Below are 13260 nucleotides of genomic sequence, written 5' to 3' on the forward strand. Positions count from 1 at the left end.
GAAATAATATGATTCCTTCGATTATTTTAAGGGAGCGCCTTTCACAACGACAGATCGCAAGACCATGGGACGGCAAAAAGTCTTTTCCTGACGCTGCGCTGGCCCACAGAGCAAAAAAGAAAATGTGAAGACCGCCAGAATAAACACACTTTTACTTAAAAACGCAGAAGTGGTCGCGGCAGTCGAAACTTTCTTTTCAGATTATGTTACGATCTACTCTTCTAGTGATAACCTCAGTTCTGGTAGTAGCCGTCACGAGTTGTTTTCCTAGCAGAGAATACTGACCAGAAAGAAAGGCAGGAAGATATAAACTAATCGCATTTCTGCGATATTTCCGTCCGGTATTAACAGTAAGAGGACATCTGAGGGCCAGCTCAGACGACCACCTCACGCCCTGGACAACGGACGTCAGGCAAAGGAAGTCGATGCCACAGCTCTTAGAAGGTGAAAAAATGCACCTAAGACGTCGCACGTTCAGGAGAAAGAAGCTGTTTATGGAGCGGCTTGCATCAGACGCAAGTGCAGAGGGCAAGGTCACGGGCACTCGGAAAATAGACGGCCACGCCGGAACTGGCTTACCTCCGGAAAAGCCACCGGAAGTGATCTCTTCCTCGAAGACATCCGAGAAGCCCCTTCCGGCGTTCAGCTTTGCCAGTCGGCCATCGATGAACTGAAATTAGAAAAGCGTCAGATGCGTTTACTTTCACGCGATTACGTTTTTACTGACAGCCAAGATCCTGGGAATGGCAGACACTCCTGTGAATGCAAGTTGCACACGAATGTGTCCACACATACACGTGACGAGAAAATTCTCGGTCGGCGCACAGAGCAGGTGCTCAGTACCCGCTGCTGACCGGTGGCGGCGTCAATGTTCTCGGCACAGACCCTCAACCTCCTCGAGCAGCGGGAGACGCGGTGGAGCCGGGACAGCGTGCTCGGTGCCCGGCCCGGCGCCCGGGGGCCGTGACCTCCCCTGCCAGGCCCGTGTCGCCAGCATCTGCCTCCTGGTGTCACCACTCGCCTGAAATTAAATGCACGTAGCGAAGCCTCAGCAGCAGCAGGCGCCCAGGAAGTGCTGGACTCTGCTACTGGCGAGGCTGACTTCGTCCTCACATAAACACACACACGCAAACACACACACACACACCCCTCATCTGAACTATTACATCCAGAAGGATGCGAGAGCAACGGCAGGCTGTTCCGTGCATTTAGGGAGGAACTAGGGGCGGCTCCCTGACCCCTGCGGGAGCACCTGCTGACAGGTCACCTGTGGACCACGTGCGGTCGTGGCCACCGGGGCTGGTGTCGGGTTTCTCGGGACGCTATTTTTCAGCGTTCGGAAAGAAGAGGCCGGAGTGGGAAACGGCCACCGTCGGAGGCGCCCGCAGACCCCTCCCAACACGCCGAGCCCCTGGGGCGCGTCCCCGTCCTCGGCTCCGTCTGTCCCACCCGGTCCCCGCACACGCCACACCGCAGAATCCTGAGCTGCAGACTCAGCGTCTGGAGAACTGTCCCTCGGCGACTGTCTCGCGACCAACCCCAGGGGGAGGCCAGTGAGCGCTTTGATTTTGTTGATCTGCGGCCTCTCTCGGACTATGGAAAACGTTCCGAGTGTCCTGAGGTGTCCCCGTCGCAGTGAAGGGACGCATCTTTAAGGCCCCCTTCACGAGGGGCAGCGGGCGACATGGGAAAGATTTAAAGCCCATGTGGAGGGCGGACTCGAAGATTCGGGGGTTAGCACAAAATGTTCGTTTCCATCCCAGAGTTAATGAATCCTGGTCACAAGTTTTTCCACTGTGGAGATTTAAAATTTAGCGGGATTAAAATAAAGTCACCTGACTTTTAAAAAAAAAACCTCACTCTGCCCCAGTTCTCTAACTGGTTAATGGATACACCAATTGAGAGGAACCTTGGGACGGGACAGGACGGGACGGGACCCCACAGGCGGCGGCGACGTGCCATAGTTGATAGCAGTGACTTACAGCAGTTGTACGACTTTGAGGCAGAACGCTCTTACCCACATCAAGAAACAATGGCAAATGAATCAACATTCCTGCTCAAAATGTGGTTTGACCGCCTTTGCATTATCACGGAATGGTTCTGACCCAAAATGTGGTAAGACGAGTTTAAACAGAGCCTAAGGGGATAGAATTATGGCTTTTTTTTTTTTTTTAAGAGTATGAGCTGCTCTCATAAAAATGACAACTCTCCGAGGGCGGGGAGCGTAGATTACCCATTTCTGGATCCTCGTTACGCTTGGCATGCACAAGTTTCTCACGGGACACGTGAAAATGAGCGCGGAGCCCGGGGCAGGCCAGGCACAACTCCGTCACGGAGTCTGGTGACCTGCCGTCGCTGGGACTCTGTTTTCCGTCCGCAAAATGGGAATGATAAATAATAAACACCTTACGGGGCTTCGTGAGCGTTCATTAAAATGATAGGACGTGCCTATACGGTAGGCGCAGAATAAACGAGAAATGATAAGTCCATTTTTTCCCACTATCACCAGCTTTTCCACCAATTTCTGCGCTTCCCGAAGGAGGGGAGCTGCCTTTCTTGGGTGTGCATCTTCGATACCTAGAACAACGTCTGCGGCGAGAGAGTGTTCGCTGAAAGGCTGCGATGCTGAAACTATGCTAAAGGTCACATACTTGCCGTGGTCTTAGAGTTAAAGAGTTATAACGCGTAGATTTATTCATTTCGTTTTTAGACAAAAAGTAGTAACATAACATTGGCATCTTATGTAATATATGGCTAATTTCTAAGTAAAGCAGTTTAAAATACTTGCAAAATTCGACTTGTAGACATTTTCAACATGGCATTGTAAATCAAACTAAAGTGATCAAATTTGATGGACTAACTGTCATTTTGAAAAACACTGAAGTGAAGCGGAATGATAAATTTAAAGCAATACGTTACCGACAACTGGTACAAACTAAGACATCCTTTTAAAGGACTCAATTTGCTTTAAAAGATTAAGACTACAGGACTTTTTAAAAGGTTTTCGATTTCGTGTTTACTGGAAATAATCCATCCATTTTACCCTGAGTGGAGTGGTTCAAGTCTAAAAAGAGATAAATCCCAAACTATTTACTGATTGTGCGTTTTCAAGGATGAGTAGCGGCTTCGTCATCAAACGAGTGATTTGAGCCGACGGAAATTAATCACTTGGTGAAACACCACGGGTTACGCCTGCTTGTGCAAACAACTCCATCGGTCACAGCCAGGCACTTACCCATGTGCGTATGTAATGGCAATGTTGGCTCTGAAAATAAAAGATGGATTTCATGAACGTACGTGTATTATACGTACACACACGTAGACAGAGCCACTCAGAAAGAAGCGGAATTAACGGCGAGGAGTGCTCGCCATTAATAAAAAGGAGTTCTCTCAACTCCTTTTTCTATTTTTGACTCAATAACAGCTTTTTCTTCTCAAACAGAGCTGGTTCAAGGTCACGCATCACTCTGATAACTCTCGAGCATTCCAAAGTCAGTGAAACCAAACATTCTTAGCTACCGTTGCGTCGAAATCATTTTGAACTAAAAAAAATATTATCCGTCGGAAAAGCTATGACTTTATAATGTCTTGTAACTTGCTGCTTGATTAATAGTGGCCTGGGTCATTTAGTAAATGCATATCTTTAGGTAACCGAAAGACCTAAATTTTGAAGGAATTAGTCGAGTATTGTAACGAATGACAAGTAACACAGTTAATAACGATCGAAGTGCTACGGATATAACATAAAATTAGGTTGAAAGTAGGTTTTTAAAAGAAATTAAAAGTGCTTTAAGATGATGCTTTTTATATAAATCTTAATATTTTGCTTTTTATTCCAAAAACGAAAATTAAAACTTGGAACTAAACATGCAAAAATCTCAAAAAAAAATTCATAGACGCAGTTCCACAGCCTGGATTCCATAATTCTATTATAATTCTAGACAAAATTGATTTAAATAAGAGATATAATTCTCATGATCAACAATATTATTTCCTCTAAATCATCAATAATTGCGAGAACTGGATTTTGTTCATCCTTCTGACATGACCCTAAAACGTTGTGAGCCAGGTCACAGCAGAAACATTTTCAAGCGACAGAGCTTCCTGCTTACTCTTTTTGATACTGATGTCACTAGGCTTTTCAAAGGGTTTTTACCTGCAAATAATCATCTTAATAGGAAGTCGAGTCCATTTAAAGAAATTACCTGTTACTTTAAATGCGCTTCAGTCAGCAAAATTATTGAACAAACATGAATATTCGCCAATCTTTAAGACGCAATTAAATGTAAAATGAATATTTTAAACATGCCATAAAATATGAAGAATGTAACTGCTGATGGCAAGCTTCTTTACGAAAAATACAGAGCATCTGTTCCGATCAGATTCACAGATTAAACTTGAGTATACAGCCGGGAGGCCAACTGGGGTGCATTTTTTTCCCTCTGAGAGAGAAACCGCGTGCTTTTCGCAGCTTCCCGGTTTTAGTTCCTCACGTTGGTGCGTCTGGCGCTCAGTCTAAAAACCCCCGACGAGTCGTGCTGTGAGTCCCGCCCCGTCAGGGGTGCAGACACACGTTATATAAATATTTAATTGCGACCAATCCATCAAAACTCCGAGGAGGAGGATAATTAAATTTCAAGATTCTCACGTCATTTTAAAAGAAAGATTTGATTCTTTTTTAAAAACCTCAGAAGAGACCGTTCTGGGGGTCCGTGGTGTGGCGCTGGGGAGGAGGAAGACGGAGCGTTATTTTTTGTGCCAACGTGACAATCTCATGACAACAAACACAGCCACGCACCCCCCAATTTTTTTTTTTTGCAGCCTGGGGGGGAAATTATCATATTGCATAAATTTGTTTCCTATAAGAAAACCCTTCTGGGGCACAAAGATAACAAATCTAATAAAATTAAAATCTTGAGAGCTAGAGAAAATTACATTTTTAAATGAATCATAAATCTTAAGTAATTGAAAGAAAAAATTTGAATACGGTAAAAAATTACTTTAAAAATATAATTTCTTACAGAGCTTTAAAATTTCTTTTCTCAGTAATGTTGTGGGCTAAAAAAAAATTAGTCTGATTTAAATATGTCATCTTATAAATGCTCAGTAAACTTTGGCAGGTCAGCAAAAACTACACTAAATTGTTCCAATAAATCATCAGATATTTATGGACACCTGCTAAAAGTGAGGTGTTCAGTTAGCAGCTACGTATAAACACAAACCACTATCACAAGTGGGGACCAGGTAGGTCAGTTTAGCCCTTAAATTAAGAGAATTAAGTGTGTGAAGCAATAGAAATAAATTCTTTTCATTCCATTTCAAAGACGAAATAATCGTGTGACCGTTAAGTGCACTAAATGAGACGAGGGCAGAATAATAAACAGGAAAACACTTTGAAGAGTATAAGAAGCCCATTCAGTACGATTTATTATTTTTAAAACTAATAATTTCAAACAGTATTAATGGGACGACAACGGTGCCTTCCAGGACGTACCGACGGACAGACGCTAAGCAATCTGCTCCAGAATTTAGTCTGGCCACGCGCGGGCTCCGCCTTCAGAACTGGGCCCTCACGGGGCCCTCACGGGCCTCCCACCCACCAGCCAGTTCCAAAACCCCGCCCCGCTCACCCATGTCACGGCGGACACCTTGGGCCACCCCACAGGAAGTCGCTCGGATGCCCCGTTCTCCATGCAGCTGACACTGACCACACGACTGTAAGCTGCAGCCCCCCCCCAGTCACCCCCCTTTCCCTGCTCTATTTACTTTCCCGTAGCTCTTATCTTTGAACATGCTACATAATTCATTTAATTTATTGCCTGTCTCCCCTCCCACTAGGAATGAAAGGTTCACAGAGTCAGAAATTCTTTTCTGCTTTGTCCCCCGAGGTACCCAGCACCTGGAGCTCGCCCGGTGTGCGGCAGACACTCGGGTTTACTGTGAACGAGACGGGGACCCACAAACGCCTGAACGGGTGTTTCTGGAACTTTCTGGAAATTTAGATGAATTTATTGTTTATGTTAAAAGCTTTTCTAAAATCTTCTAAAATCTCTAGGTAACATAAAAAGGCAAACGTTTGGCTTTTCACCCTTTCCTTTTATCCAATATCCTATGAAGTCGGAGAAACTGGGTCACGGCACAAAATACAGAGCGCTCAGCCTCACGCAGCATTTTCCCGTGCACACAATGCCCCGTCCTGCGACTCCGGGCTTGAAGTCACAGACACCAGCCAATTTAAAACACAGTAATGCGCGACTCCTACAATTTTTGGATTACCCCTAAGTGAGTTCCATTACATTCAAAGCTCTACAAGCTCTTCGCCTACCGAAATTGCCAGAACGTTTTCACACCTATTGCTTGCAACGGGGAGTCGCTCCCCAGTTTTTGTGCGATTTTTCATTTATTTAACGATATGAAATGCCTAGTATACATTAGACAGTAGGATGCAAAAACACAGCTACAAACGTCCATTGTCTTTTCAGACCTTATGACCCAAGAAGGAGGTGAACAAACTCATGGACATCATCTGGGGAAAATCTGAAATGCAGAAGACTGTGCGATCCAGAGCCTGGGCAAGGGGCGTCTGAACTGCGTCTGAAAGACTCGCTGAGCGGGGCCGTGAGAATGGAGAGAGAGTCTGTGAACGAGAGGCGATTCGAAGGAAAGGGGGGGGGGACACGCGTTTTTTCACTCACGCATTCGGGACGGCAGCCCGGCCCCGACTCCGGCTGCTTCCCCGTGCGGCTCCCACGAGGCTTTTAACCTCCCTGCGACTCTGGTTTGGACGCGGCAGTAAGAAAGGGCGTCGCGATACGGCTGTTGTGAAGATCAAACCACATCGGACGGAGCGTTCGGATGCGGCCCGGCGAGCGGCGGCGCTCGGGAAACGCCACCCCCCGGACTCACCCTGTACCGGGCGTCTCTGGCCGTCCCAGCTCAGGAGCACAGGACACAAAGCCGTTTTCAGACAGCAAAAAGCAGGGTGTTCAGAATGGCTGTGAGCAAGGGTATTTGGAGAACTACCAGAGGAAAAAAAATTAGAGCTGGAAGCCGGGAGATGAAGGGTTTTGTGGGCCGCGCTGGGGTTTGAACTTCATCTTAACCGTAACGGGAAAGAGGCAAGATCTGCTCTCCAGAAAGAACACTCTCAAAACGGAACGAGGGCTGGTGTCAGACGGGAACTGGGTGTATCGGGGTGACCGATTCCCGAGTTACGTCAATGTCTCATGGGTCGTGCACCTGAAACAAATGTAATATTGTATGCCAATATGTGATCGAAAAATAAAAAATAATCATTTACAAATAAATGCATAAGTCACACCGAAGGACGGCTTCGAAGAGGGACGGGATGGGAGAAGGGAAGGCCGGTCACTCGACGTGAGCCACCGGCTCTGAAACTGGAAAGTCGGGCTCACCAACGGGACGGAGGAAATGAGCGGAAACCGGGTGCGAGGGAGCCGCGCCGGCCAGGGAGGGCCCTGCTCGGCGGCTCGAGCTCCCCAGCGCAGGGCGGCGGGCGGGCGGGTGCGGAGAAGGCGGCGTAACCACGGGACGAGCAGGAAGCAGAGGAACGAGGCACGAGCGTCGTGGAGGTGGAGGTGTGAGTGGCCGGCCCGCAAGACCACGCGCAAGGCATGCGGAGGACAGAGCAGGCGCCCGTGGCAACGAGGCCACCTGCAGACACTGTGGGGCGGGGGTGGAGGGGATGGGGAGGTGACCTCGGGGTGACGGCGGGGCAGGAAAGAGCCTGTCGCAAGGAGACATGAGGGCTCCTTAACGGCAACGCTCTACTGGTATTTTTGGGGCGGCCATTTGTTCTAACTTTTCATTTCGAAATAACGCTGGACTTAGAGAAACGCTGGGACAACAGGAGACAGTCCCCGCGCACCCCCTCCCCGCGCACCCCGCCCCCCCGCCGGGGCGCAGCGCCCACCACGATCGGCGCGGCTCGAAGGTGAGCGCCCAGCGCAGGTGTGCGGCCGGCACAGGTGAGCAGCCAGCACAGGTGAGAAGCCGGCCACGGAGCGCTCTCCAGCCTCTGCGCGGGCGGCAGGTAACAGACCCCAAAGCGACTCCTCGCGAAGCCGCCAGAGGGAGACGCGGCTGCCGGGGCGCGGGTCCAGGAGCCCGATCCTGGGCTCCCTCCCGATCCGAGGGCGGCCGCGGTCACCCGTCTGGGCGGCGTTCATCTCACGGTACCTGCCACAGCCGGCAGGTAGCTCGACCTCGGCGGCCTTTCGGCCTAACTCAGGGGGGCCGACGCGGGGGCCGAAAGGTGGGACCGTGAACTGGCAACACCAAAAACACAGCCGATTACTGGCTGCTCCGGAAACGTCAAAAACGTGTTTCTCCCGGGTACTCGAAATAACGTAAATAAGAGCCTAAATGAATAATTTAAATACTAATGATAACGCGGACTGCCAGGACATTCCCTTCTCCAGACGGGCCCCTCTGTGTGCTCCGCCCTCCCACCCGTAACCCTGAAGCTCATCCCTTCTCTGTCTTCGTAATTTTAACACGTGACTGTTTCCCGAAATGATATACTATTTAATTTTTTCTTGCCGTTGAATGTGACACAAAAGGACGCGTCGTGGTAATGCTTCGGGGATTTTTTTCTTTCCTTGAATTCGTTCACGTTCGGCTCTGTGGTGGCTCCTTCATTTCCCTGAAGTACAGTGTTCCATCATATGGACGGAATAATCTCGTTTCAATGCTGGTGGACAGCCGGGATTCCGACCAGTATTTTGCTCTTACGAGCAATTTCAGTAAATGCTTTTTGGCGCACAACTCGGAGTGAAATCAAAGGGGCAAGAGAAATTTCCATTAACTCCAAGAGGTAGCACTAAGGCGTGTTTTTCTAAGGAACTCGTGCAAATTTACACGCCCATGAAGTTAAAACTCGGTCTGGCGCTCCGTGCCTTTGCCAAAATTTGAGATTTTCAGATTTTAAAAACTGGACCAATCCGGTGATCGCGAGGAGGTGTCTCATTATTTTTCATTCGCTGTTCTGCAATTACAAACGAGACCGAGCAGCGTGCGGATCTTCATTACCCATTCGAATTTCTTCGTTTGCGTGGGCCTGCCTACTCGTCTTCTGGACGTTTTTCACACACGTGTGGTTTATTAATTCTTTCATGTTCAAAATTCTAAATCCTTAGGTAGTTCATGTGTGTTGCAAATAAGATGTCTTCTGATGACCAAAAGTTGTTCATTTCTAAGTCGAATTTATTAAGCTTGTCCCTTTATGCCTTACACATCTCTGTCATCGAAGCAATCAAAATAATGTCGGTTTGGTCTCTTCCTTTCTAAATCTTTGTACTTTCGTTTTTTATTTTTTGGCTAAATTACATAATGGTAATAGGAGGCATCCTTCTCAGAAGGAAATTTTCAGGGTTTTAATATTAAGCATCATATTTGTGGGAAACTATTCACGCTTTTTTTGCTCGCTTTCCTCATGAACTTTATGGCAATGTTCTGCATCTGTCGAGATGACCCGATGATTTTTCTCCTATGATCAGTTAACGTAGTAAATTCCACTCGTCCACGGACGTCCCCATGGGGACCTCAGACAAGTGGCCCGGGACTGCCATGGAGCACTCGGCATGTGTGGAGACTATGCATGTTCCTCCTTACGACCCTGGAAGCGATTATGACTCCGGTGGAGCCTGCCGCAGCCAAGGGGCCCTCAGAGCAATGCACTCCAGCCTTGGAAATTCACAAGATCTCGCTGGTCCCAAAACCCTTCGGAGCGCGGTCTGCTCCTTAAGAGTGTGTATGGGGTAAATCTAACCCTTTCTGGAGGGTAAATCTTCACGTAATAAAAAACAGCTATGACTCCCGTGGAGTAATCCCTAACTCAGATTATTGTTTAAAATCTTCTCAGAACGTAAATAATTGGGTTGGATCTGTCACCATCTGATTAAATTACTTCCGGAATCCGAAGGTTATTTTGAGGTACTGGTATTTTTCCTCCGGACAATCCAAAGGGATTTCCATTAGCCTGTCAACTTCTCAAAGGCATTACTGACTTTTTGTTCATATTTGTCCCTGGCCCTGAGCATGGCTTATGACACACTGTTGCTCTTCATTAAATACTGAATGCATGTAGCTAACTTGACAGTTAAATTGTCACGTGGAAATAGAAAAGCAAGTGTTAAGAACTTAATTTCAACCACATAAACAGAAACTGAGACAAGACCAAATTAGGAGACTTGCTACACCAGGGCTTCTACATATTCTGAATTCTGACATTAAGCTACTGCTTTTTAAAATGATGATTACATTTTCTGAGCCAAAAATCAAGACATCTGTGTAGATGATCGTGAATTTTTTCCTGAATTTTGGTTTATGATCTATGAAACATCTGGCAAAGCTTAAAAAGTTACACATTTATGAATGATTTCATAAACCGGATTGCACTGGGACCATCCCATAAAACACAGAGTTCATTCACCACCTCATTCTACCATGCCAAAACAACTCCTTGGTCCAAGGCACCCTCCGTAAAACTATTTATGTTTCTTTTCTGCTGTGCGCGAATACCCTTCCTGGGCGAGGTCATCAGCTTAGCACTTTCGATGAGGAATTTTTCAGTGGCAAAGTTATTATTACGCAAAGGTTCTAGCATGCCATACCACAAATAGCTATGGAGCGACAAGAGACAGAAAAAAAATTCCTGAAATTCTAGAAAGGACACGACTCAGGGTTTGGACCCAATTTAACGGCGACAAAAATGTGGTCCACGTTTCCGTGCTATTCCCGTCATCTCCCGTCACGGAAAGGGACGCCGGAGCCCGCTCTTACCTGCTTGAAAAGTTGGAGGTTAACTGCCGTTTCCAAGAACTGTTTCATCGGGCTCGAGCGATGCTTGACAAAACTCTCCTCGCAGAAGGTGATGGGCTCGCCCTGGACGGAAACAGAGAGTTTCACGGTCTCGGTGGAGAGTCAGCCAGAAAGGACCGCGGAGAGTCACGGAGAAGGCGTTTGTGAGACACCGACTCAACTCCAAGGTCCTCGGGTCCCACGGGGGTCGAATGGACCCCGGCAGGTGGCAGCTGGACCCCGGGCCAGCGGAACCACCCCGCTCCTGACAAGCCTGCGCTAGAGCTTCCATTTCTCTTTTTTGTTAAACGAATTGAGGTGACGCTGGCTAATAAAATGACATGGGTTTCACCTGTACGATTCAGCAATACGTCGTCTGTAGATCGCATCGTGTGTTCACCGCACAGAGTCAGATCTCCTCCCACCGTACACATGACCCTTTCACCCTGTTCTACCTCCTCCCTCCCTCTGGCCGTCACTAAGACGACGGCATGCCTCGCGAACCTGCCTGTCATCCTTGGGCGGGGCCCACGCTAACCTTCCCCGAATCCTCCCAGTGTTGGCATCCGTGCTGCCGAAGTGACCACGGCTGCAGCTCCCTACGCCGAGGCCCCTCGGGCTCTTAGGTTGCTCGATTTCACTCCCTCGAAGTGAGACTAAATCTTCCCCAAGACTTATCATCATTGGATGGACTCGCGAGTATTAAAAAACAGCACGCGTATCTGACAAAGGCCGACGACTAAAAGCACACTCGTGTTTATGGTGGCGTTTTCCTTCTGGGGGGCCAGAGAAGGGCCCCTTGTTTCAGTTCTGTTTAAAAAATTTACTTACAAAGTTACTGCTTCTAAGATGTCATTTTTAATAACAACAGCAAACACGTAGGGCATGGACTATATGCCAAGCGCTGGTTTATGCAACTTGCACGTTATCCTCCAAACGACCCAAGAAATATTACCGTATTTTTTTTTAACACACGAGGAAACTAAAGCACTGAAGTTAACTTGCCCAAAGAAACAAAACCAGTCAGGCACAGAAGGAGAGGCTGAACCCAAGCCCATCTGCCGTGAGCCAAAGCTCTTGTCACTTAGCTCAGAAGCTGGTCTCACATTTCTAAAGTCTTACAGAGTAGCTAACTTGCTGCTGCCCACAACCCTCAAAAGGCAACATATCCGTTATTGTATTTAAATCACTTTCTCACCACTTCGAGGGAATTTTACATTTTTCTCTGTAATTAAGAACTGGAACAATTTATTTGTCTAGCTTGCCAGGGTGTCGTTCAGAGAGTATAAATTAGGCACTATCGGAAAAGCGCCACGTTTAGAGCAAGTGCTCGCTCAGACATTCTAGGTGCTCAATTTATAACATAAGTTACTCTTCTTTAGCTTATACGCTATTTGCATTTTGAAAATGAATATTCATATATCCTGAGGGCCCCCTGCTTCCCAGGATAAAGGCAGGAGGGGTGGGGGGGAGGCGTCTGATCGTGGCAGTTACCCCCAAGTACCCAAAACCATAGAAACATAGAGCATGGACGAGAGATTTCTTTCCCCGATTCACATAGACACCACAAGAGCCTATATACACCATCTCCTACTTTTGAGAAAATTACTAAGAGACTGTATCATTTGTTCAGGCATCTTATGTGTGCATCGAATGCTTCCCAGCGTCTTCCTTTAGAAGAAGCAGAAAGTCGGCAAACTTATCCCGAGCCGAGTGTGATGTGAGGGAGGGCCAGACGGGACACACGCTCCCCACCACGGGGGCCAGGGCGGGGCTGTGGGAGGAGCAGAAGCCGGGGCGGGCACCGTCATCCTGTGTTAGCTGGGGAGCCTGAGCGAGGCTACGGCAACTCTACGAGGTCCTCACCTTTCGAATGAAAAGAGTAACATTCTAAAGTCTCGTCGAGATTGAACGAAACAGCTTATCCACGGGGCGAATCAACGCCTAGTGCCCAGCAGGTCCTCGATGGTCAGTTATTGTTTTAGAGGCAAATGATGTCATGAATGTCCGTAAAAACAATAATATAATCGCTATAATGAATAATATGTTAAAAAGGGAGGAGACAGGTGTTAAAGAAAATGAGGATAATGCAGTCATGGGTGGAAAGGGTCGTGTGAACTGCAGCTTTCGGGATCAGGAAGGAATGACGTGGCCATGGAAAGCAGAGAGATAAAGGCACGTTGCCAGGAAGAAAGAACTTGATAGATAACGGGTTTGGAAGCCTGAGCAGCTCTGGACGCTTGGAGCCTCGGGCAGGATTCTCTGAATTGAGGTCAAAGTTGAGGAAAAAAGTAAAGGCAGACAGAGACTGCCTGCCCACGAGGACGCTGAAGGCCGGGGGGGGGGGGGGGGCGGGAGGAGGGATGGCCTCTGAGATGCTGGTCAGCCGTGGGACGAGTCCAGGGCTTAATTTTGCCAGACGAAATCTATGTGTATAAA

The 13260-nt window shown here is 47.8% G+C and overlaps 1 protein-coding gene across 2 annotated transcripts in view; it reads right to left on the reverse strand.

Annotated features, from left to right (window-relative positions):
* DENND1B (DENN domain containing 1B) overlaps positions 1-13260 on the reverse strand; it is a 124070-nt gene that overhangs the window by 24621 nt on the left and 86189 nt on the right. For both annotated transcript variants that reach the window (XM_036235481.1, XM_036235482.1), the window contains 2 exons: positions 10804-10905; positions 580-670 (listed from right to left, as the gene is read on the reverse strand). In XM_036235481.1, coding sequence (XP_036091374.1) covers positions 580-670; positions 10804-10905 — 193 coding nt within the window. The remainder of the gene's footprint in view (positions 1-579; positions 671-10803; positions 10906-13260) is intronic.

This window comes from Rousettus aegyptiacus, unplaced genomic scaffold, assembly GCF_014176215.1.
Source record: "Rousettus aegyptiacus isolate mRouAeg1 unplaced genomic scaffold, mRouAeg1.p scaffold_m13_p_18, whole genome shotgun sequence".
Taxonomy (NCBI): Eukaryota; Metazoa; Chordata; class Mammalia; order Chiroptera; family Pteropodidae; genus Rousettus; species Rousettus aegyptiacus.